Source organism: Alosa sapidissima, chromosome 13 (genome assembly GCF_018492685.1).
Source record: "Alosa sapidissima isolate fAloSap1 chromosome 13, fAloSap1.pri, whole genome shotgun sequence".
Classification (NCBI taxonomy): Eukaryota; Metazoa; Chordata; class Actinopteri; order Clupeiformes; family Clupeidae; genus Alosa; species Alosa sapidissima.
In genome coordinates this window covers 770334-797064 of record NC_055969.1, presented here as the reverse complement: position 1 = coordinate 797064, position 26731 = coordinate 770334, and the positions used below count along the sequence as shown (strand labels likewise).

The following is a 26731-nucleotide window of genomic DNA, read 5'->3' as shown; positions in this document are numbered from 1 at the left end:
TACTTTGAATCGGTTACTGCAACGAGAAGACGTCTGTTTGAATAGGCCTATGGTGGCTGCTGCTGCTGCTGCTTGGTGTCGTGTAGGCCGCTTGCCTTAAGAACACTGAATATCTGACGTGTGTGGTTTTTGCTTCCATGTGTTGATCAAACAACCCTCTGCTCAGAGATTGCTGTGGCTATTGATATTGTTGTTTTCTGTTGAAATTTGTATCGATGCTCATTGTCTCGCGAGTATAAAATGACTGGATCAACAGCTGGTTCAATTGTTGACAAAAATGAAAATGATAAAAATAAAAGGCCAAACACTCTCACAGAAAAGGCTCTTGCAAACAAAATTGGAGCAATTCATAAAGAACGTAAATGGGAAGTAGACCAAATTAAGAGTATAATACCCTTGCTTAAAGAGCTTATGAAGGATGATAAAAATGCTTCACAGGTCAAACTACAGCTCAACAAATTAATGGAATTGTCTGAAAATGCTAGTTCATTACATGAATCTTTGATTCCTTTAATTCCCTCTGATGAACGTGACAAACAAAATACATGGTTCTCCAGTATCACTAAATACAACCAGGATTTCACAGAGGATGTTAAAATATGGCTTTCAGAACTAGATAAACATCCAAGCAGGCCATTAGAACCAACCCAGGATGTAGAGCTACCCCAGAAAGTTCCGCCAGAGGCAGAAAGTGGTGTTCAAAATGGAATAGAAAAGGAACCTCAATCTGTTCTCAATCCACAATATGATATCCAGGATGAAATATTGCCATGTGACAGCATATCAAATCTTGGTAGTGGTTTAAAATCAAACATATCTACAACCTCATCTGCACTGCTCAAAGCAGAGGCTGAAGTTGCCGCCTTGTATGTCCGTCAATGCATGCTCAAAGAAAAGCACGCTCTTGAGGAACAGGAAGAGCAACTGAGGAGAAGGAAGGAGCAGCTTCAACTCGAAGAGGATATAGCTGCGTCTGTTGCAAAGGTGAATGTACTGAGAACTGGATCCATTGTCCAAAGTGCCGCTTCACGGAGATCAAACGGAATGGAATCATATTTTCAAACCAAAAGAAAAACCTTTGACACCCTTGATGCTGATACCTTTGTGTCACATGAACATAATGGAAAGAAAAAAATGTTCATTGGAAATACAGCACCTAAGTTAAGTACAAAGCAACAAACAATGACAAGTAAGTTTACACATCTCCACAAGGGGCCTTCAGATCCGTCATGGAATGTGATCCAAAATGATATATCTCCAGAAATTCAACCGAGACCTTCTCAAACACTTAACGGGAATCAGTATATATTGTCTGAAATGGAGAAACAAAATGAAATAACTAGTATGATGGTGCGTCAACAAAGTCTTTCACAACTCCCAAAAAGAGAAATTCAAACATTTGACGGTGACCCTCTGCACTTCCATACTTTTATGCGATTATTTGAAAAGGTCATAGAGGCAAAGGCTGACAACTCTGACGACTGCCTGCATTACCTAGCACAGTACACCAGGGGGCAACCTAATGAACTTGTTAGAAGCTGTCAACATATGGCCGATGGTACTGGATACATGAAGGCAAAGACTTTGTTATATGGACATTTTGGAAACGAGCATGTCATTGCATCTGCATACTTGGATATAATACATTCATGGAGAGTAATTAGATCAGAGGATGTGAAGTCTCTTCAGGCATATAGTCTCTTTTTGCGTCGGTGTTGCAATGCAATAGATGAGGTTCAAGGTCTTAATGAATTAAATACTCCCTCCAATATGCTTGCTGTGATTAAACGATTGCCTTATGAGTTAAAAGATAAGTGGTGAACAGTGGCATGGGATATTCAGGAGAAGTATCACCGCAGAGCTGCATTTGTTGACATTGTTGTCTTCCTTGAGCGTCAAGTGAAAATTGCCACAGATCCGGTCTTTGGGAATTTATGTGAAGTTCCATCTTCTCAAGCAACTGCTAAAGATGGTGTCAGAAGAAGGCACTCACCTCGGCCAAAGGCTAGAGGAAGTAGCTTTGCCACGACTTTCACCTCAGTGGAGAAAGAGCGTCAAACAGAGGAAAATGTTAGAAATGGATACTTACCTGAAGGGAAATGCCTCTACTGCAAAGGTGCACACATACTTCAGTTGTGTACTCTACTGGATGACAAGCCACACGATGAGAAGATTGCCTTTCTTAAAAGGAATAGTATCTGTTTCGGCTGCTTGTGTCCTGGGCACATCAGTAAAGAATGTAGGAAACGCCTCTCATGTAAAATCTGTAACTTAAGACACCCAAGTATACTCCACATCCACCGAGAGAGGAATGATGATGATCTTAATCACGATGCAGATCGTTCTCTTGTTGCAGTCCAGACAAGTGGTCTTACTGGGGCCGGTGAGCAAGACTGCAAGCTTGCCATCGTCCCAGTAAAGGTAAAGTCAAAGAAAAGCCAAAAAATAATCGAAACATACGCCTTTCTAGACCAAGGGAGTTCAGCATCCTTTCGCACAGTGGGTCTCATGGATAGGTTGAATCTTTCTGGGAGAAAAACGAGGATTCTCTTGCGTACGATGGGACAAGAAAAGATTGTGGACAGCTGTATTGTTTCAGACTTGGAGGTGTCTGGATTGGATGGAAACTTGTTTTGGGAAATGCCAAATCTTTTCACACAGCGTAAAATGCCCGTTAACAGATGTAACATCTCAAGACAGCAAGATCTGAGTGACTGGCCACACTTGAAGCAGGTTCATCTGCCTGATATAGAAGCAGAGGTTGAGCTTTTGATAGGTATGAACATGCCCCAAGCCTTGGAACCTTTGGAGGTCATTCAGAGTGTTAATAAAGGTCTATATGCCATCAAGACTGTGCTTGGTTGCACGGTGAGTGAGCCATTAGACAGAGATTCGACAATGTCTAATAATAGTAAGACAGCAGAGCAACGTGCAATTAACCGGAAGAGGAGGATCACCAGGGACAAAGGTTTCCAAAGACCAAGATTACGCTGGTTTTATGAATAACCTCATCCAGAGGATCTGCACAAAGAGCACATCATTCAACATGACCTCAGGACTCACGAGACATTACTGACGCATTGATATTTGGCTATGTGCTGGTAACCTCTGGCCAATGACTGAAATAAAAAAACATTAAAAAAGCAAACAAAAGGAACCAACAAAAGGAAGAACCACCCTTGAATGTTTTTGTATTGTCTTATGCAGAATTTGTGATGTATTGTAATTATTACTGCGTAATAACTGTAATAATTAGGGGCCGGAATGTTGGGGTCAGATGACGTCTGTGTTGTGCACCTGTGGTTGCTCACGATAATTGGGTCACGTGGTGTTGGTGGCGGCAAGGTTCATATTGTAACGATTTGATAGCGACACACACAGTTGTCCAATCAAAAGGTTTATTAGCTGAGAACGAGAGCACACAGACCAAGACCAAGACACAAAACACAATACACACGGGGCAGGTCAAGCAGACACACACACTACACATATAGGGGAGGACGCAGCCCCCCACACAAAAAGGATCACACACGAGGGAGAACTAAAAGGGAAACATGTTACAATAAAGATGCTAACATTACACTCAAAACTAAGGAGATATAAAGACATAACCCCCCAAATGTTCGCTCTCGTATCCCAGGATGCCCTGCGCAGGAGAACGCTAACACTGTCTTTTGCGCCGACGTTACAATATTACCTGCTAGGTGTTTTTGTGAATGAACAGAGAGGGGGTGATGGGGGAAGCCTTACTTTTTGCTGACCGTATTTTGCTGACTGTTGAATGGAATAAGCTGTTGTGGAATACATGAAACTTGTGGATTTTAAGAACTGGATTTATTGACGTTCATGAACTGATACTGAGCTGTGTTGGATATTCTGGAGATGACTGTTTTCTACAATAAAGGAACTTAACTTTATTGCTACTGGAAGTTATTGAACAGCGCGTCGGGCAAGTTAGTCTCCCCTACTCAGCCTCTCGGCGACCAAAGTTTTGAGTCGCCCACAGTGACTACAGCCCTGCACCGGACGTTTCCCTTGTCTACCCCGTAAAACTTCAGCCTCTCGTGTTTTGCTGAATGATATTTAACTCCGCAGATCACCCTAGTAGATAACCAGAATTACAGTCTCCAGAATTTTAAGTCAGAATGTAAAGTGGGCCATAGATGGTAAGCATAATTACATTATCGGTAAAAAAAATAATAAAAGCAGGTACTTTTTACTTTTACTTAAGTAGGGTTGTCATTGTGGTACTTTTACTTTTACTAGAGTAAAAATATCTCTGCTTATTTGTACTTTTACTTAAGTACTGAGTTTCAGTACTTCCCTCCCCTCTCCTCTCTCCCCTTCCCTCTCAACTCTCCCTCTCTTGCCTATTCTCACTATGTTATAACACTACATAGTACCATTGACATACTTATTGATATTAACCATTTTTATTTAATACTAACCCACTCTACATCTCTCTTTCTTCCCCCTTACCTCACTTGTGAAGTATACCATCACCAGTCATCAGCCATCTGTGTGTTTGGCCCTCATCTCACTATATTGGGGCAAAGCACAATCTCGACAATCTCGCCCAAGTAGCAGTGCTTCGCCTGTGCTTTGTCCCAATTTAGTCCCAAGTCAATACCTGCCTAGAAGATCACAGATATACTCGTTGTGAAGACGGAGGCCACAAGAAGTATTTAGGGATTCTTTTTTTGTTGGCTCACTTTTATTGACAATGTACTATCTGGCTACAAAGGATTCCATTCACTATGCTAAGCTAACCTAGCAGGGTCGCTACCGGACTACAACAATGCATGCACAGAGACAAAAAATTATTTTCTCACTTATCTAACTCTTGGGGAGACAGTCAATAACCCAATTTTATAAAACGGTGGCGTGTTCCTTTAAACGTATCACACTTTGCATTCTAATACCACATTTCCAAAATGGCTCACTGTTCTGCTGCCAGCACACAGAATTTAATGGGCAAAAAAAACTTTTTCAAATAGCATCCTTTCAAAATGCTGAACTGCATGTTGTATTCAGTGATATATTGGTGGTCTGCCAGCAAATGCTATTCAAAGACAATCGACTGTGTCGACCCTCTTTTTGCCTTTACAGCTAAGGTTTAATGTTTATTGAAGACGTTATGCAACAGAAGGGGCATATTTCACCCCTCACCCAGATGGCACTGTCAGATTTGGACTAAGATGATTAATTAACTGTGGTCTTTAAGTTCATTTGGTGTTCACAGTATTCATACTGATAGAGGGATCAGAGACCTAATTATGGACACCATCACCCTAAAATGTATTCAAGCATGTTTTAAAACCAGGTTTTGCTGTCTCAGGAGTTATGTACCCTAATTGGAATTTAATTTATTTAAAACTAGTTAATTTCACTGATGTATAATTAATGTTAAATGGTTAACGTAATGTTTCTCCTTTGATTAAACATTCTTGAACAACACAAAGAAAAAACACCGGCTGATTTACATTGATAAAGGAATGAGTGTTTTATTCAGCTTGATGCATAACGTTAAAAATTGTTATAAATCTTTGTAGCAACTATGCACATTATCATCCTATGCATAATACTCGTAGTACTTATGCAATACAATAGATGCATTTGGACAACTCTGCCGGATTTGGTATAAAACAGATTAATCTATTTTATAATTACACTATAGAGCACAAGTACAGGGGAGAGTAGCTGGTGCAAATCAAATCTCTCACAACTTTAACCAGAAAAACTTAAATTCAGAAGCATTGAATAGCCTGAGTACCTGACATCTGAAATCTGCTGAACAGGCTGTTAAAAAGGTATGCAAATGTTATTAAAGGGAATGCATTGTCTCAAACATTAAGATAGAAAATAATAACAAGAGGAAACACAGGGAAAAAGCATCCTATATGTATTTATGGGGGGAAAGAAACTAATGTGATGACTTAAAGTGGTACTTCCACTCAAGTTCCTTTGTTCTTCTTGTTGTTGATTAGCACTGTAGGGGAAGGCAAACATGCTGTACCCCCCAGCCAGTCCCAGTGGGAAAAGAAGGGAGCAAAGTTTGTGCCAGGCTTTTGGTGATGGGCATCATGCTTCAGTACCCCTCCCCACAACCCAAATGGCACCAGGTTATGCATGGCCCAAGGGAAGACATATCCACAATGATCCTCCGTGGACACCCACACATTAAAAACCATGAAGGCCCAGGTAGTCAAACAATGGCACTGGAGAAGTAAAGGGTTTACTGTGGTCCAAAAGCCAACACTGAAAAGCTCCCAGCCGGACAGATACTGTGTGACCAGACTAAATGGCTCGTTGTATTCATGGTGCACAGCGTGAAAGGTGCGGTAGAGCCAGCCTATGCGGTGATGTAGCATGTGCCAAAGGTAGTACTGAAAGTCAAAGACTACTGTACATCCCAGAATTCCCACTAGGAAAGCAGTGAGTGTAGGTGCCTTTTGGGGTAGTGGGATGGGCGGACGCCACAGCCACTGTGCCACTGCTGCTGGAAAAATAAAAACCAAATGGTTATAGGTCGTGAGGCAAAGTGTCCCCCAGATGTTGGACCACACCACATGACGCTCTTGGTGGATGCGGTACTGGTTGATCTTGGGACATGAAGGAGCCAGCAGGTCCAGAGTGGTATATAGTGCTACCAGGAGGAGGTAGGTGGAGACCGAGAGGAAGACTGGAAAGAGAGGAGAGCGGATGCTAGTCTGGTAGTGATCTTGGATAATATCCCATGTTGGCTGCAGAAGTGACTCCTCAGGCAGACGCAGGCTCATATTAGTCATATCAAACACCCAGTACATTACACAGCATACACAGTCTGCTATCATAACTGAAGAGAGGAGATTCTACTGAAGTCGTCAAGAAAGGGTAAGTCCTCGGATGAGGATGATAGTTAGGAATGACAAATCACTACCTCCTCTATGGATGTCTGTAGATGTTTAAGAGCACAGCTTCCTCTGTGTATGTCTAAGAGCATACGCCTCCTCTGTAGATGTTTAAGAGCTCAGCCTCTTCTGTGGATGTCTAAGAGCATACGTCTTCTCTGTTGATGTCTATGTCTAAGAGCAATGCATCCAGCAGAGAGACTTCCAGCCATATTGTTTCAAATGTTGTCCAACCCACTGTTGAGGAGAAAAATATGTGGAAGCAGAGAAGGAGCATGCAAAAGATAGAGGAAACGATTTCTCAAACACTTTTGCTAAATCTTTGCTTCCCTGTTTTCTAACTGAATTAGTTGTGTAATGTCCACAGTCTTGACTTACCTTGACAATATTTCATAATGTAAGATTATTCTTTTAATTATATTATTAAAATATACAGGATGTATTGATGCTTGTAAAGTGTAGAAAAGTAAAGGAAAGTCCAGTCAAATCTAATAATGACCAAAAGACCAGCTATTAAAAATTTGAAGATGTGGATTTTCTTTCTATTGAAAAAGGACATTTTTTAATCTAAAATGTCCTAAATCTTAAATCTTTTAATCTTGACATTGACAATCTTAATATTGACTTCATCAGTTTATTTTGTGTTGTGCAGAGCTTGAAATCTAGCTCAAATATACTTTCCTGTGTTTCCTGTAGATCAAGAAGTTTGGTGTGTGTGTGTGTGTGTGTGTGTGTGTGTGTGTGTGGGGTGGGTGTTAAAATAAACTAATTTGTCACACTGTATTGTTTGATACACTTAAAATTGCTATAATGAATGTAAGTGTAAAATCATTAAATCAACAACAAGGGAAGTAGCCTATACCTCGCCTCAACAACATATCAGTCCAACTGCAACAGTATTATGTAACACTTTGTGGGTTTGTTTTGGGGAAGTATGCCTCTCAAGTGATGTTAACCAATTGAATTTTGTAATAAAGACACGATGGGCACACTGGGCCACTCATCAGGGCAAAGGTGTTGGATTAGATTATTGATGATTGGTTGGAATGTTTTTTTCTTCTTTCTGTGGCAACAGCAAAACCACGGTCTTCACCCTCACCTTTCCCTGCATGCTGTTCTTTGGAACATATTTTTTTTTCAGTGTTCCAGCACATGCATAAAAAACAATTAAATTAAATGTTATTGATCTAACACCATATCATATTATTTTGATATTTTACTTTTGATATGGTTTTCAACTTGGTGTGAGTATTAATTATTAGCTCTTCATTATGGCCATCTGTTTAATTGTGCACAGACTGACCTTGGTGTTGTGATTATTTTGGTCGATAATTATTTAATTAATTTTTATGTACAAGTGTAGCCAGACTAAATAGACTCTTGCTTATAGACTCTTGCTTATACTGCACTCAATCCACCTTTTTGTCTGGAGCTGGCCTGCACTAGTTTATTTTCTATCTGAGTAGTTGTATGGGGGCTCTGTGTTGTTAAAGCTACTTTGTGTAATTTCTTGAGTTGATTCTCAGTAAAAAAAAAAAAAAAATTCCTTCAAAAATGTGTGTTCATTTATGTGTAATTACTTCCACCATCAAATAGTGGTATTCTCGTAAGTGTGGAATCTGCCATTCAGAATAGATACGGGAGAATCGATCGAATAGTGGCAACCATGTTGGGCCTCCGTCTTTTGAATACATTAGCCAAGCAGGGACATACCTGAAATTCTAGCTCTGCCTTTCCTGTTAACCTATGCATGGTGCTACCAACTGCATGACAGGCCTATAGATATTTTCCTCTGTGGTAGCCTATATGTTACTAGAGAGGAATTTCACACAATGCTTCAATAATTTAGGCTACATACTTGGAAAAGGCAGTTAGATAGTGTTGGATATGAAAATCCTTTTTATCAACTAGTATGTCTAGCCTATTATTCAGGGAGACAGTGATTCATAAAATCTGACTAAATTCATCCTAATACCATTATTAACCAGTTATCTAAAATTGAAAATAGTTTTCATTGGATTTGTTCCCGTTTTCAGTTACGTTTCCGGTTTTCGTTTTGTTCTTTAAACCGTTTCTAATCCCTGGATGTAAGTCACACAAATTACATTAGATGGAAAAGTGTTTATACAGTTATTTTGCACATAGTTTTCACATTCTGTTGCTACTGGGTAGATGAAATAAGTTTTTATTTGGTTGATTTAGCACTTTGCACTGACTCGGTGCAGTGAAGAAAGACGCGCATATATATACAGTGTTATGCCTAAGTAAGTAAGTATAAATATACCAGGGGCGGACTGGGACCAAAAATCGGCCCTGGCATATTTGGCCCAAGCGGCACTCAAATCGGTCGGGCACACCTAATTAAATACAAAATCTTTGCATTACCCTTAAATATGCATATATTTTCAACTGTCATGGAGCACTGAAAGATAGGCCTCATTGGCTATCACTCTGTCTGATCAGAGGTAGGCAGCCATGGAGTACATGATCTCAGCCGATGGTCACGTTCCGCCGCAACATCCGGAACCTGTCTCCAACGCACTTCTCCTCTGTGGTTGCCTCCGGTCTACCTCCACTCAACACCTTCTCCTCTCTGGAGGTTAATGAGGCCACAGACTCGCTCTGCTCCACACTGACCTCGTGTCTAGACGAGCTGTGCCCTCTTACCACAAGGCCAGCTCGATCAAAACAATCTCATCCATGGCTAAATGATACCCTCCGATCGCAGCGCACCAAACTCAGAGCCACGGAGAGGAAATGGCACAAATCCAAACTAACTGATGACCTCAAAAACTACCAGACACTCCTGACCTCCTTCTCAGCCAGCATCACTGCTGCTAAGACGGCTTTCTACAATGACAAAATCAACAGCGCTACAGACACTCGAAAACTTTTCTCAACCTTCAAATCACTACTCAACCCTCAGCTGCCTCCTCCTCCATCCAGCCTTACTGCAGATACCCTCGCCTCATTTTTTACAAAGTGGCGGCAATCAGCAGTCAATTCTCTACATGCCCACTCAACGCATCTGACTCAGATACCGCACTCCTACAACCTCTAGGGACTGCTGGAACATCTTTTTCAGCATTCATGCCTCTCTCCGAGAGTGAAGTATCTAGACTCCTGACATGCAGCCGTCCTACCACATGCTCGCTGGACCCTATACCTACGAGCCTACTTCAGTCCATCAGCCCGACCATCGCTCCAGCTATCACACATATGATCAATGCCTCGCTAACCTCCGGCACATTTCCAACAGCGTTCAAAATGGCCCGCGTAACACCGCTACTTAAGAAAGCTTCTCTCAACCCTGCTCAAGTTGAGAACTACCGCCCTGTCTCACTCCTGCCTTTCCTATCCAAAGGCATTGAACGAGCAGTCTCCAAACAGGTCTCTGACTTCCTTTCAGAGAACAACCTTCTGGATCCAAGTCAGTCTGGGTTCAAAAGCGGCCACTCTACCGAAACGGCTCTGTTGTCTGTAACAGAAGCCTTAAAAGAAGCCAGGGCGACCGCTCGGTCATCAGTACTCATTCTGCTTGACTTATCGGCTGCCTTTGACACGGTTAATCACCGCATCCTTCTCTCTATACTCGCTAACATGGGAATCTCCGGTTCTGCTCTCTCCTGGTTTGAATCCTACCTTACAGGACGCTCGTTTAAAGTATCATGGCTTGGTCAGCTATCTGCACCTCACCATCTCACCACAGGGGTCCCCCAGGGCTCAGTGCTGGGCCCCCTTCTCTTTGCTATCTACACCACCTCCTTGGGACAGATTATCCGTTCGCATGGCTTCTCATACCACTGCTATGCAGACGACACACGGCTCTATCTGTCCTTTCCACCTGATGACCCCTTGGTTTCAGCACGGATCTCGGATTGCCTCTCAGACATAGCTACATGGATGAAGGCACACCACCTCCAGCTGAACCTCTCAAAGACTGAACTGCTGGTCCTCCCAGCTAAACCTACCATACGTCACGACATCAACATCGAATTTGAATCCCTGTCTGTTTCACCTACCACGACTGCAAAAAATCTAGGAGTTGTTATCGACAACCAACTAAACTTCTCAGATCATGTTGCCTCAGTCGCCCGGTCATGCCGTTTCGCACTCTACAACATACGGAAAATCAGGACTTACTTGACTCAAGATGCTACCCAAATTCTGGTTCAGGCAATAGTCATCTCACGACTCGACTACTGCAATGCCCTCCTGACAGGTCTCCCAGCCTGCGCAGTGAAACCACTTCAGATGATCCAGAACGCTGCGGCACGCCTGGTCTACAACCAACCCAAAAGGGCACATGTTACCCCGCTGCTCATCCAGCTACACTGGCTACCTATGGCGGCCCGCATCAAATTCAAGGCTCTAACGCTTGCCTACAAAGTAGTCTCCGGTTCTGCTCCCACCTACTTGAATGCCCTCATACAGACATACGCTACCTCCAGACCGCTGCGCTCCTCAGACGAACGACGTCTAGCTCTACCACCGGTACGCTCAAGCCAATCCAAACTTTTCTCATCTGTTGTTCCTCGTTGGTGGAACACACTGCCAGCTCCTACAAGGGCAGAGACATCCTTCTCCATTTTCAGAAAACTCCTGAAGACCCAGCTCTTTAGAGAACATCTCCTCTCATAGCAACACTTCAACAAGTCTTACTGATCCTAGCACTCACCAGTCGTCTCAAACTGACAAGTAACTGTTAAAAACAGCACTCACTGATGCACTTATTCTTACTGTACTCTAATGTTTTTAAATTGTCCTAAAATTGTTGAGAACTGCTCTAAAACTTAAACTGTTTACTATGTTGTTAGTCGCTTTGGCTAAAAAGCGTCAGCCTAATGTAATGTAATGTAATCTCCATATTCAAGTAGCCTATATACAAGCAATTATTATAACAGAGTTTCTGCTTGAATTCAAAGTATCATTTCAAATTATTCAATAGGCTACATTTAAACTATACAATGCTCAACTGACAGCATCACCAAACAGTTACTGAATTTGCCTATGTGTAAATTGTGCTAAATTCTGGCATACCGGGCATTTTCCCGGTGGGCCGACGCACCTTTTGGGCCGATAGAATAGGCTATATAGCCTATATATAATTGAATCATTTTGGCCAACGATCGGCCCAAAGGAAGGACAATCAGCGGCCCACTGGTTACATTTCCATATGTCGACTGATCCAATAACAGCTCACGTCAGGCCCACCCTTCGCATTTTGGCCCAGAGCCAGGATTTTGTGAGCCATCAGCAGTTAATCGTTGCCTACAAGTTGCCTACACGAAATTGCGGCGGATGGCGGTAGTGACAATAGTGCAAAAGTAACACCAATGTAGAAGCTTCAAAAATACAATATTGCAAGTAGGCTAGCATATGTCAGCAACATGTTGAAGTTCGTGGAGTTTGAACGAGGATGTAAGCAAGCATACAGAGGGACAGTGAGCAGGTGGTGCCCAGATAGCAAACATACACTGGGACGGAACTGGGCCACACCTTCCACAACGTCCGGCACGGATCTGCATAATGGACCTGATCCGGCGTCCAAACGCACATCGGTCCAAAGTCTGGATCCGTTTGACGGATCTGGTACCAATAAAGACTGGCCCAGTTCCGTATGCAGTCTGTGTTACTGACGTGTTCCAGATCTACTTATCATATGCAATACGGGTCCGCTTATTGTGTGTGGTACGGACCCGTTTATCAGACATCAGCTGGCTTTATTTGACATGTGAAATGTGATTGGTAATTAATTATCCTGAAAAATCTGTTTGCTACACATTTGCTAACAGTTATTGTTCGTTATTCACCCAGGCTAAAGTTCGTAACGTTTTCCCAACAGCTCAACTGATAAACATAGGCTAAGCTAGGCTACAAACACAAGAGGGGGGTAAAAAAAACTTTACACATAAGTGTCTTATTATTTTTTTATTCAACAACCTGGCTGTAGAAGTGCAATCCCAGACAAAGTTTAAGTCGTGTTAATTCCACTGTTCCCATCGATATTCAGGCTGTCTTCCTCAGTCATCTCCATGGTCAATCTGAAACAACACAAAATAAACATAGCCATTATTCCTTTTTGAAAATAGGCTAAGTCACAATTGCACTTGTTTTTCCTGTTAGCGTTATCACTGTTTTTTCCAAAATAGTTATTGTGATGGCTGTTTTGCTTAAGCTAAGCTAGTAGCCCATATTGCTGGAAAATAATAGTATAACCTTACAGTAAAGTTATCAATTGCTCGGTTGCTTGTTGTTGTCTCTGAATAAACCAAAGCAGATAGCCTACCTTGAAAAGTTTGGCTGTCCTAGTCCAACCCCAGGCTGGCAAATCATGTCAAAAGATTGAGCAAACCAAAGATCCTTGATTAACGTTACTGCTTGGACTTCTGCATGCGTGGCAAGAATATGGGGTTGTCTCATAACACTGTTAGATCTGACACAAACAACAATTAACTACTTTTACCACTGCTAGGTAATAAAAATAATGAAACGAACATATAGTTGGCTCAATATTGATCATATCTTCTTTTCCAGCCTTACTGTAGAAATGAAGTGGCCATGGGAACATAGTGCACCCCCATGGTTTCTAAATGTGTGCCATTCCAAAATACCTTTTTTTTCTTTAGCAGCCAGTTGACAATGAAGTAGGGAAAGGACAGTCAATTTAGCAGAATCAGCACCTTAATTAATATCATTAACACCTGGTTCTGCTGTGAAAAAATGGTCCTTCGGCTCATATCCGTATCACAGGTTTGGGCCAAATCAGTGTTTTGTATTTTAAACGCATCTCCTGACTTCCAGTTGAGTTGCGGAAATTGGACCTGGGACAAATCTGTAAACCGGTGATAAAACACCATTGCTAGCAGAGCTGAAACCTGTATCAGGAGCAGACCTGGCCCACAGTCAGATACCGTATGTCCGCTACAGGCGGATCTAAAGGCTTTTATGCAGATCTGGCCCAAAGGAAATTGCTATCTGGGTAGCCTACAGGAATAAAATATTTCCAGCAACAGCCCTATTTATTTTGTGTTGTTTCAGTTGTCCTACAGTGCATTGCATCCGGAGATAATCTTTAGACCGAACCGCACAAACGATACTTGCCATATTTTTCAATTTCAAGTTTTTTTGCTGTGACAGCCAATCAAATATGGCGATGAAGCCGCCAAACAGGATGTGGACTAACATCTCGGTGACACTTTGAGTTAACATAACAAAACTCGATACCGTTAGTCAGGACACTGTCCCAATCACTCACAGCAATTTTTATGCATATACATTGGACGCTCTAGCGCCACCACCAGTTCAATGTTGGACATGCATTCATGCGCGTGATCTTTGACTCTTTTGTCTGATTTTCAGAATTGAGGTATCGTCTGAATCCTTAGACCATCCCAAATTCATAGACCCCTATTGTGTCACTTTCAACCATTTTGGACCTCCACCATATTGGATTTAGTCCAAACTCTACAATAAGTTTCAGCAGTTACAAATTTCATCCGATTTTCACGGAACTTGGCGGAGATGATCTTCAGACCTAGCCAAACACAAACGATACTTGTCAGATTTTTAAATTTCAAGTTTATTTGACAAAGCCGCCAAAAAGGAAGTGGGTTAACATCTCGGCAACGCTTTGATGTATGAAGTCCAAACTTGGTACAGGGACTTATATTGTGAGGACACACTATGAATTTGGCATCATTTGGCCTCTAAAGGGGGCGCTGTAATACATGAACTGAGCTCGTATCTCAGCAACGCTTTGATGTACAAAATCCAAACTTGGTATAAGGACTTGGTACCTGATTGTGAGGATGCACTAGGAAATTGGCATCATTTGGCCTCTATAGGAGGCGCTACAATACAGGAAATGAGCTCATATCTCAGCAACGCTTTGATGTATGAAGTTCAAACTTAATACAGGGAGAAAGTAGCTGATTGTGAGGACATGCATGGAAAGTGGTCTCATTTGGCCTCTAGGGGTGCTGTAATAAACAAAGTGAACTCACATCTCAGCAATTCTTTGGAGTATAAAGTCCAAACTTGGTAGAGGGACATGGTAGCTGATTGTAAGAATGCACAAGGACATTGGTGTAATTTGGCCTCTAGGGGCACTGTAACAAAGTAAATTATTTCTCAGAAGCTTATTTCTGGCAGAATTACAGCAGCAAAGGTGAAGATGATGGTGAACCAAATAGCTGGAGGGGGCTTGCCAAATGATATAGAATTTTGGAACGTTTTTCTCGAGTTAATGTACAAAGCTTTGTTTCGATACGTGACAGCGTTCCTGAGTTAATACCTAAATTCCTGTTTCGCGGCAACGCCGCTGATTTCGTTTGGCTGTGACGGGCAAACGCTTCCCTCTAGTAAGTTTTGTGAGGCTTGGTCCAAGAAACATGTATGTCAAGTTTCACACAAGAAAACTTAAGAACAATAAGTGCTGCTTTCAGCAAGCACACTTAATAACAGGCACATACCTGATATAAGGTCAATTTTCTCCAGACTGGAATGCTCAAAAATGCTAAAAATGTACCTGAAATAGTCAGAAGGGTTTGAGGATCATGAAAACGTGCCCAAAATTCACATTCCTAACTTTATAGAACCAAGATCTTAGCATATGTGGTGAAATTCTGAGCCATAGACTTGAATGGACTAGCTCTGGTCTGCATAAAGGGGGATTTTACCCCCCTCCCCTCCCCTCCCCTCGTGGGATCCAGGTTCCTGGATGGATTCCAGCTCCTGATGAAATATCTTGCTCCACCTATGTATAATCTTTGGCTTTATTATGAAGCAAGATAACTGGCTAACCCGGGTAACTTTGGGAGTAACCACTGGTCTCTAAAAGAACACTGCACTAAGCAGCTATCGTTTTTTGGTTTCTGTGTTGTTTGGAGATCAGCGGTTACTCTTGACGTTGGGTAAACCAGTAACCTTACTTCACAGATTGCGCTAAAGTGTTTCCTCTCATCTTAAATTTGTAACAAAATGTACTATCCTGAATATCGCCTTAGTGCAACATCCCTTGCTCAGCCTCCTTCAGAGTGTTAAGTTTCCTAGTGTCACAGGCTCTGATGCTGTTGTCCCATCAGATGACTGCATAGAAAATGTATTTGCTATTACAGACTGGCAGAAGATATTCAACACCTTGCTGCACAAACGTAACCGCACGTTTTCTCTGTCTGGTCATCTAGACAGCCTGTGGGACATTGTCAGCCAAAGGAGACAAACTACTGCATTATCGGTATGATGTAAATACAAATCACCCCCCCCCGCCCCCAGTCAGATTTCTTCAAATTGACTTTTTTTATAAATTAGTTTAGAAAATGTTTATTTAAGTGTTATACAGTTTTGTGCAAACATGGCAACTTGGAACAAAACACCGTAAATAAAACATATGACCTAACCCAGTATCATACAATGTATGGGATGCATTAAGATATTATGTAGGCCTCATTTTTTGGTTATCTTATGAGGAAGTGAACTGTACTACCACATGTAATACAATAATATTAACATATGATAGCCTTAGGTTAGGCCAGACATGAAAAAACATATTGCCCCACTATGGGGTATAAACAGAAAGAAACATGGATAGGAAAACATCTGAATAATAAATATTTAGAGTAAAATAACTGATAAGTTCTACAGTAAAACACATAATATGCCAGACTAAACTCAAAAAAGAGGTGGTAATGAATGAAATACAGCAGTGAAATAGTAAAATATCAGATTTTAAGATTAACATTTGTGAACGTGGAAGACTACAGGACAGCCTCTTAAAACCACAAAGGAAGACATTTGTTTGTTTTTGTTCAAGACAATATAGTTTGGCAGGTGGTGACAGTCCAACAATGACTTATCTATAAAATATGCCTCCACTTTTAAATCTTCCATCTATGTTTCACATGTGATTGTAAATGGATTGGCTTGAATTAGCAAGAACTGGTTTGTGTGTTGGAAGTATCAGACATATATGTTTTAGTCTTTGTTGAATACTTCATAGAGCTGAAGGAAACCCTCATTCTCTCTACAGTCCTGTTGCTGCGACAGAGAAGCATGTTCTTCACATGTTCTCTGAAGTCCTCCGATACATAGTAGTAGATGAATGGGTCTAAGCAGCTGTTAAAGCTGGCCATGCATAGTGTTGTGATATAGAAACCATAGGCATTGTTTTCTATCCCTTTGCTTAAAAGGGAGTAGTGCACCACCAGCATGACATTGCTCGGAATGAAAGACACAAGGAACACAGCCAACACTGTAATTATCAGCACTACAGCCTTTCTACGATTCTTTCCAGCATTGCCTTCCGTCATTGAGTTACCAACTGCACGCAGAAGCATGAAATAAGCTACTATAATCACCATAGAGGGTAGCAGGAAAGCAACAACAGCCATTGTCATGAAGTAATAGTATGAGTACTGGATAGACTCAAATACCTTCATTGTGTTAATTCTACTGACATCATGGCATGTGGTAATATCAGGGCCTTTAAGCTTGACTGTTTGTTGGTAAAGGTAGAGTGGGGTGGTGCTGATCCAGATGAAGAACCAGATGAAGAGGGAAATAAGTATTGCCACACGGTTATTCTTCTTCAATTGTGAAAATGGGTGGGCTACTACCCAGTACCTCTGAACACTCAGACAGGCAATAAAGAGAATTGAGCAATACATGTTACCATAGAAGAAACCAATCAACACTTTACACAACCCCTCTCCATAAATCCAGTTGTTGCCATTGAAGTGGTAAGCAATCTTCAGTGGAATCCAGATGACAAAAAGCAGATCGGACAGAGCCAGGTTGGCCATGTAGATGGAAGATGGGTGTTTCTTCTTTGTTCTGAAGAGGAAGACCCAGAGAGCCATGATGTTGGCTGGCAAACCCACACTGAAGACAACTATGTAGATAATTGGGAGGAAGACTGTGGTAAGACTGCTTTTAAGAATTTGTGCTGTTGCTTGATCTATGATGACATCGTCTGTGTTTTCCACCTCAGTTCCAACAAATCCTCTTCCACTTTTTGCAACTGAAATACAGATGTATGAAATAAAGATTTAATGTCACTGAATTTGGATTAAGAAACAAATTACTTTGACTCAACGTACTGTATTAATGTCACATTACTTTGACTAAATGTACTGTAATAATTAAAATATGGAAAAAAGTACCACCTATAAAAATACACCACCTTACAAATACCACAACTTGAAAGTATGTGTAGCATCACTTCAGAATATCCCAAACTTTGTTAAAGTCAATGTGAAAAGCAGCCAGCTCACCCCTGTTATTTTACTGGCAGAGAACAGGTGTACCATGGGCTTAGTTAGTAGCTTTACCAGTTTTTTTTAACAATTAACACTGATTCTTCTCTATTATTGTGTTACAAATGTTACTGATTGGATCATAAACAGCCACAGCAACTAAGAGGAATGACTGATAATGACTGACTCTTCTCTATTATTGTTTTACATGCTCCAAATGTAAAGCACTTTGAGCTGCATTCTGTGTATGAAATGTGCTATACAAATAAACATTATTATTATTATTATTAATACTCCAATTGATCACCACATTTTCAAATTTCAAAACTCTAAATACAGCTTGCACACAGAGGCACAATCTTTTGAAATTTGCACTGTAATGTTTAATCATTGTGCACTACTGGGACTGCAACAAACTAGCCTAGTCTATCAGTCAGAGAGTTCTGTAAACAGTCCCAACATCCGTAGTAAGTTTATTTTGTCAGATTAAACTATGATGGAAATTAGGGCTGGACGATATACCGAATATACTCGAGATATCTGTTTGCTCTATGTTCAATACAGTGTTATATCGCAAACAGTATTTAACCCACCATCATCATTTTTTGGCTTAAGCAACAACACATTTGTCTATCTCTCCAATCTCCCTCTCAGTCTTCTGTTTTTAATATAGCCTACCGATATGCTGCTCCAAACGACACACAGTCTCACGATAGAACTTGTTATTGGGTCATTCCACGTCAATTCAACCAAGGCCCACGCACTTAGGTCTCAAAAAAAGACTTTTTCTCAGATGGTTGTTAGCGATGTTTAGAACCCTTCGTTCAACACATGACAAACCATATATCAGAATAAACAGCAGACCTTACCGAACACAAAGGTGTAAAGCAGTCCCCTGTACAGTTAGCTGTTCCAGAGTAATCCAGTTTTGAATTTTCAGCCAATTTCGACATGCATGGATGTCTCCAAATTTGGGCTTTAAGTTTTACAATGTGTTTAAATTGTTCTACATGATTTCATAACGGGCCAAATACAAAATAAATGTTACAAATATTGCCTAGACAGCTGATTAAGAGTTTGTGAAAGTAGCCTTAATGATCACAAAATGCTAAGCATGAGTTTCTTAAAGCTGAGCTGTGCTTAAATTGTAAGTAAGTAAGTATTATACTCTTGATCCCGTGAGGGAAATTTGGTCTCTGCATTTATCCCAATCCGTGAATTAGTGAAACACACTCAACACACAGTGAACACACAGTGAGGTGAAGCACACACTAATCCCGGCGCAGTAAGCTGCCTGCAACAACAGCGGCGCTCGGGGAGCAGTGAGGGATTAAGCTTAGGTGCCTTGCTCAAGGGCAGTTCAGCCGTGGATGTGGGCATACAGTGGGCAGTGCTTCGACTTGGCCAGCTTCACTCGCGGTCCGTGCGCGGGATCACGCGACTTTAATTTGTATTTTTCCAGTGACGCCGCAACGACGCTGCAACAACCCAAACAACCGGTAGATGTCTCTTGTGAGCAGGGTGTCTTGTAAAAAGAAATGGAGCCTGGAAAACCCTACACAGACTTCACTACAGACTTTAGCAGACTGGTTTAGAAATAATTTAATAGCCAGAAATATGCCTGCCCTGCCCTAATAAAGAAATATTTGGTTAACTGCGAGTGAATCCTGTTTGCAGCCGTACAAGAAACGCAGGACAAATTAAACATTCTGGTTTTCTCAGAGTGCAACGATGATAGACAAACATCATTTGGACAAAATATAGAGCATATTAACCTCCGTTGCTCAGCCAAATGCCTTCCTGTTACGTCCTGTTATCACAGAGTTACAGGTGATAAACGATTTTTGATGGTCACAAGTTTACTTCATTAGCGGTTTATTTTTTTTATTATTAAAGAGTAGGGGTGTAAAGATTAACCGATACGTATCGGTATCCGTTTTTAACGTGTAAGATACGGCTACATCGATACGTGAAGCCCCGTATCGGAAAAAAACTGAAATGAATCGGTCGTTATATCGATTTACTTGTTATGAATTGGTTAACAACGTTTTCTGCTTGCTCAGACTTTCATTTACGTTCCAAGCAGCGCGTTCATCCCACTTCCGGTTTTGAAACGATACGTGGTACGGAATTGTGGGTAATGCAGTTCGTTTTTGGTTACATTCATTGCCCAAAGTTGTCAAATGACCTCATTACCCATACATCTACTGCAACTTAAGCATGTGACAACTTGCACTCGGTCGTCTTTTGTTTTTCGAAATCCAGCGCGAAATTAAACAAACACTTATAGCATTCCTAAACAGCAACGATAGTCTGTAGCGTAGCCTTACCTTTGATGAAGGGATTTCCTTAATGTTAAATAATAATTTGGCCCTTGCTGCTAAAACGATGCACAAATTATCAACCAATGATTTTGTTCATATTCACTCAGACTTGTGGCATTATAGGTTTCTGCATTAGGTCTATTGTTGGAACAAAATAAGCCCAGAGAGTTCATTGATTTGTAGGCCTATTTTATTCTTGTAGGGTAGGCTAGGCTAGGCTATATGAGAAAAGGCCAAGAGTTTCTTAAGCACTTTTATTTTGGTATTGTCTTACCTCAACATGGCTACAGCTCCATGAAAACAATCAGATATAACTCTAAAATCTGTGAAAGATCTATAAAGTCTATAAAAATGTATTTTTATGTTGTATTTGGCTGCTGTGTTTGACTGAAATGTAGACTAGCCTATTCTTTTTTCATTTCAATACAGTATGAAACAAACCTCAGTTTAGATAATCATATTCACACATTTTTTTTTACTAATTGACATGACCATGATAATTGATAATATAAAATTAATGTGCACCATGAGCAAATGATAAAAAATCTTTCAGAATGCTTTCCATTCTTGAACTGCATCGAATTGCATCCAATCGTAGCCTACTGAATCGTTTTTTATAAACATTTATCTTTTCTTGTATCGAATCGTGCCCATGTATCTAGATGCGAATCGTATCGTCTTTTACATGAGAGATTCACACCCCTATTAAAGAGTGTTTTTCATTTAAAGGTTTGACTTCGTGCTTATTCAGTAGAGCATTTAGTGCTCTTCCCAATCCCAGACGTTCACATTGCATGTTTGTTTGTAATGGATGCAACCGTGGGATAGGCTACGCGTTTGACGGCAATGAGTTGTTACAGACATGAACCAAGACATAGGCTATAGCCCAGCAGCAATCTAGGGACTGTTATTTATTGAAGGGGCCACCGGAGGAATTTTGAGTGCTTCAGTCAAAAGTTGCATGACCTCACTTGACTGCTAGAAATTGTTCAATGACCCTCCGACTAGTGTTGCACGGTGTATCGATACTAAAAAGGTATCACGATGCCTTCACGCAAAAAAAGGATACGATTTCCGAAGTTTTTAGAATCGATACTTTAGTAAAATAATAACGTTCTGCGTCTGTGTGAACTGCTGCTCTAATTTCTCCTTGCACGTATCTAGGCAAGTGGGCGTGTCAAGCAGTCATCTCTGAGTGAGAGAGTGCGCAGCTAACGTCAACATAGTTCTTTGCCGACAGTACTCTGCTTTGTGGATAAAACAAAAGGTGAAGTGAAATCTGGAACTATATGGGATACATCGGGAATAGTGAAGGCAAGCCATCAGGGGGAATAGTGAAGGCAAGCCATCAGGTACACAGAGGCCCATTTGTAAAATATGTTTCAAAGTCATATATAAGCAGTAGCCTAGGCTACGCATGGCTAAATACCTCGCAGACATATCCCAGCATTTTTAAAGAGTTCAAAGAACGACAGGTTAACGAATATGCTATAGAAAACACGACTATATGGTTAGTGCCAAGTTCTTCTCTTCTGCTTCAGTCTAGCCTAAGTGAAACGAGTATGGTTTTCTGGGATAAAGCGAACCTTCCTTCATCAATGAATTTTGACGAGACATAACGAGGTAATCATTTTGACGAGACATAACGAGCTGTAGCCTAATCATAGGGTGCTAACGTGATGAAAGCGCAATGTTCACGTCAGAATATCATTACCATAACTTGTAAACAATCTATTTCATGTTCTACCCGAAATGCGCTAATTAAAGCCCACAGCATATTACCACCAAAGCGTGTTGAGTCCTGATAACAATAGCGGCTTATTGTTACGTGGTAGCAAATCATGTTATCAGAGAAATAGACGTAATGTAGGAATGCACACAGATATATTGCAACAGGTAATGGTGTAGGCCTACCTGACGAAGACCTGAGTGGTTGGAACGTCGTACTTGTACACTGGGCGCAAAGAAGACTATCCTCACATTTTCCCTTTGCAACTGTCAAAGAAATCCAATGAACACAGGAAGGCCTAGGGTAGCCTATACTGTACATCAGATGGCCTAAAGATTAGGCCCCTCTGCATAGCATTCAGTGATTTGCATGCAGTAATTTCAACACTGACCTTGATCTAGCCTATTTTGGCTATTTAAAGCTACTTTATTGCCAAAACACAATGTAAATGAACTATAACGAACAATAAAGGACTTAATCACACAAAGTAGGCCTACTATTTTACTGACTATAAAAAAATAATTATTATGTAGGAAGTTTAGAATTTTAGAACCCAGAATTGACCTGCACACTACAAAAGTGCACTGAATTCAACACAAATGACACAATACACTTGGAGGAGGTATGAGTCCTTTCTTTTCCAGATATCTTAGGATTTCACCGTAGTATTGTTTCAGTATCGAGCATCGTGATATTTATGGCAGGTATCGTATCGAAGTCATAATTTTGGTATTGTGACAACACTACCTCCGACAGAATTGTTAAAAAAGACAAGACCCTCCCCTGCCAATTGTCGCTGTCTTCCGCCCGCGCTGCTTTGCGCCACAGCCACACACTGTGATAACGTTGCCAACTTTTTCCGTGTTTATCATATATTTTAAATTTCTCCCGCTGTCTTTCCGTTTTAATGTTTTCCCGTAGAATATCCCATATTTTAATACTCTCATAACAGCCCTGCCATCGGGCCTGTCTGTATTGCCCTGTTGCTACCCCTTGCCCTTCCAACGAAACAGAGGTCTTCAAATGATAATTTTCCTTGCTTGAAGGCGAACTTAGAGTGATGTTAACCTATTTAAGTTTAACGGCGTGATTGTCGTGAGAGCACAATTCATTGGCGCTTACATGTTCGGCCTTATATCTATGTGCGCACCTGAGGCTACTCCGCTACTAGAGAAAGAATTTCCCCTGTTTGTATGTTCACTCCAAGTTGGCCTACCATAACTTACCAACTCTGCACTGTAGACCCTAACTGGCTATTTATATTTTTCTGTGAAATAAGCAAATGTATTTGTTAAACTTTATTAAACAGAATTACGCACTAGGCTACTTGGAACATAACACATTTAACAAAGGACAGATGTATGTTATAGTGACAAAATATTAACTTTCAGTGTTTTACGATGTCTTTGTTATGGAGAAGTTTTTTTCCCCATGCATTTATTCTAGGCTACTGTCAGTGACTGCCGTGAGAGAAGCGGGTTCTGTGTTTCGTTCATATCAGTGACTGACGCGAGAGAAGCGGGGTCTGTGTTGTGTTGCGTTGCATTAATTTATTTTCAATTGGGCATGCCGTGCCGTGTCGTCCACAGCTCTTCAGTTCTGACAAAGCCGAAATTACTCCTTTTGAAACAATGAGTGCGCGCGTTTGTATGGTTATATTGCTTGACAGGGGGGGATCCCAAGCAGCTTTCAGCCATAAGGCTACTTTGAGAACATTTCCTAATTCATCCGACACTAATATTCAAAATGTTGACTATTTCGCCATAGCCTATAAGCAGTTTATTTAAATGTAATGTAATAAGAAACAAACAAGCTACTTGGTGAGGCTTGGCCTCACAGATGCGCTCGTGCCTTAGATTAACTGACCACCCGATTCACGTTGACTGGGGGGCAGGGGGGGCCATCTGACATTTGTGCCCAGTTAATCCGGTGTTGTGTGCCTTCTGGTTTCTCCACCTACTGGTTTCCTTGCGCGTGCATGCGCTGCAGCAGTTGTCAGACATTCACAAACAAAACATATTGATGTCAATGGTGCATTTTGCCCATGTTCAGGGTGGAAAGTGAAAAAGAAAGATTTGCATAAGACAAGTCAAATTGGTGTTTTTAAAAAGAAAAGATCATTGAGAATAAAGAAAAAAAATATTTTAAAAATCTTTGTATATTCCCACAAGGTGTTTAGGTGCTCTGAAAATGATTTTTTAGACTTCTAAGGTCTGCTGTTCAGACCCTGAAGGAATTTATTTTCTGTTCATTGTTTTTTGTGAGAGTGTTTCTATCTCAGTAAGGAAAATAAATCAAGAGCCTATGTTTAGTACAAATATGTCTTCTGAAGGCTTAAACAGAGCCCAGCCAAAAACTCCAATAAAATTTGTATCAACTTTGAGGGACAACTATGACCATGCAGGATTATCCAGACCAAACGTGACGATTTTGCTACATACTATTCCTATTTATGTACCAGTATGCAAAATTTGAGCCTCCTACATGGTTTAGTTCTTGTGCTGTGGGCTTGTGAACTTTGACAAAAAAAAGAGCCAAACAAAATCGACACCCCCCTCCCCCTGTAAAACTGGCTGTATCTTGGAAAGTATTGATCTTACATAAGAGTAATTTTACAGTGTGTCTCCTGGGTAACATAGGTACACCTGGTAATTTTTTCATAATTTTTTGAGACCTAAGTGCGTGGGCCCTGGTTGAATTGACGTGGAATGACCCTAAACTATATTTTCTGTAGCCTAGCCCAGCGTTTCTTAAACTATGGGCCGCGGACCGGTACCGGTCCGCAACGTGGAGACTGCTGGTCTGCGGAGCCGTGGAGTGAAATTAGGCCCGGTGCTTCGTGTAATAATTTGCTGCGCAATTGATCAAGGAACCGCGGACCGACAGAAAAAGAAAACAAACGTTTCTGCATTCAGGAGGAAATACTTGCTAATTCGATGTCATTAGACATAGAGCCGTACAATTAAGTAGTGGTATGAGCGTTCATTCAATGCATGCGTGCGCGCGAAACCGAAACCACCCGATAACGTTGGTAGCAAAGCTCCGCTTCAACCTGTCGGAAGGCTGTTTAATTATTTAACGGCATTTAATAGAACTACGTGGATTCTTGCAATTTCCATATAAACAGAGCAGAGACTGTATAATACACTGTCTAGCATTGAGTAGGCCTCTGAGTATATTCAAATTTGAATATAACGTGGCCAAAATATATTGTAGCCTTATTAGTCTTCCTATTAAAGATCTCCAGAGATTTACGCTTATCTGCTCCGCCGTTTACCATACACAAAAGCTGGTATTATGTTTTCTGAATCCTTACATTCAGGCATTCAAATTAAATTTCTTTAAAAAGCATGTACATTTTTTCTCCATTTGCCTACCAGTGTATGATGCATTGCTTACATGAGGGAAACATTCCAAAACAATAGCACCCATATAGTTGATGTTGTTTTGAGAAGTATTTCTCATGCAAGCATCATGCAACCATGAAAAAGCAATTAACTTAACTATTGTAGTTATTATATCTTACATTAGTAAAGCAGTCCTCTGATGTGCATGTTTTCACAAACATTTTGTGAACAATGTTAGCACTTTAAACATTGACTGCTTTGAAGTGAAAGTGCATGTATAACAATATAGCATAATAATAATTGTGATAATGATAATCATGATAATTTAATGGGGGGTATATATAGTGAGGTTAGCATGTATAGAATGGACACCGGACGGAAGTTGCCTAGGAGTTCACAATAAAGGGATATCACCCATCATTAATCTGAGACAGATACACAAAACATGTTAAGCTTTAGGCCTACTGTAGGTTACTGTTGCAATGCAGAAGTCATTTTCTGCCAAGGATATATAGCCTATGGCGCAAGACCGGATAATCAGGTTTTTCGGTTTTCGGCCTGCATAGCCCGCACCGAAACTTGTTATTTGCATGGTTAAAGCTAAACAAGTTATCTGTTAATATCATATAGGCCTACGTAGTTCATGGTAGTCACGTCCAACGCTTCATTTAGCCAATTTTCATTTTGCAGCCTAATGTTAACGTTCATGAAATAACCCTTATGATCATGCCTACAAACCCACACTGGTAGGCTACGCGGAAAGGTCAAGCTCCTTAGTTAAAAGATAAACTAGTCCACCATGTCAAAAACAGTGATACGAATGAAGAACATCATATAATTTGCCTACCTGTTTGTGAAGCTGTGTTAAAAGAGAACCAGAAAAATATCAAGAGGTTAGCGAGGTTTAAGGCAGCCATCGTGCGTTAAAGGTAGGCTAGAGCAAAGCTCTTCCGCCTTCAGGTGATCACCTATCTACAAAAATGGCAGTCTTCACAGAAACTGTGACACACCCTGTATTATCCAGTCACATGTCAGGGATCACATTACCTGGTTTCGCTCAGTTTGCCGCATTGAACATAGGCATTGAAAAGCCATGACGCGCAGTGACAACTGTTGTGACAACGTATCCTAGAACGTTGGCGACCACAGCATGGAGCTCTACATTGTCACAGACATACGTAGATTT

General features: G+C 40.9%; 2 protein-coding genes and 1 long non-coding RNA gene across 3 annotated transcripts; all 3 read right to left on the bottom strand.

Moving 5' to 3' along the window:
• Positions 1 to 596: 596 nt before the first annotated feature.
• LOC121679659 lies at positions 597 to 15465 on the bottom strand. Its single transcript, XR_006021377.1, has 3 exons — positions 15302 to 15465; positions 1152 to 1156; positions 597 to 612 (listed from the first exon to the last, which is right to left on the bottom strand). It is a non-coding gene; the product is annotated as an uncharacterized LOC121679659 (long non-coding RNA).
• Positions 5479 to 7249, bottom strand: ch25hl2 (cholesterol 25-hydroxylase like 2). The gene has a single exon (XM_042058554.1). It carries the CDS (start codon positions 6831 to 6833, stop codon positions 5955 to 5957), a length of 879 nt encoding a protein of 292 aa, XP_041914488.1. The 5' UTR covers positions 6834 to 7249; the 3' UTR covers positions 5479 to 5954.
• Positions 15466 to 16198: 733 nt separating the features above from the next.
• Positions 16199 to 26570, bottom strand: LOC121679641 (proteinase-activated receptor 2-like). Its single transcript, XM_042058550.1, has 2 exons — positions 26393 to 26570; positions 16199 to 17910 (listed from the first exon to the last, which is right to left on the bottom strand). The coding sequence occupies exons 1-2, from the start codon at positions 26460 to 26462 to the stop codon at positions 16820 to 16822; spliced, it is 1161 nt and encodes a 386-aa protein (XP_041914484.1). The 5' UTR covers positions 26463 to 26570; the 3' UTR covers positions 16199 to 16819.
• Between the last annotated feature and the right edge of the window lie 161 nt (positions 26571 to 26731).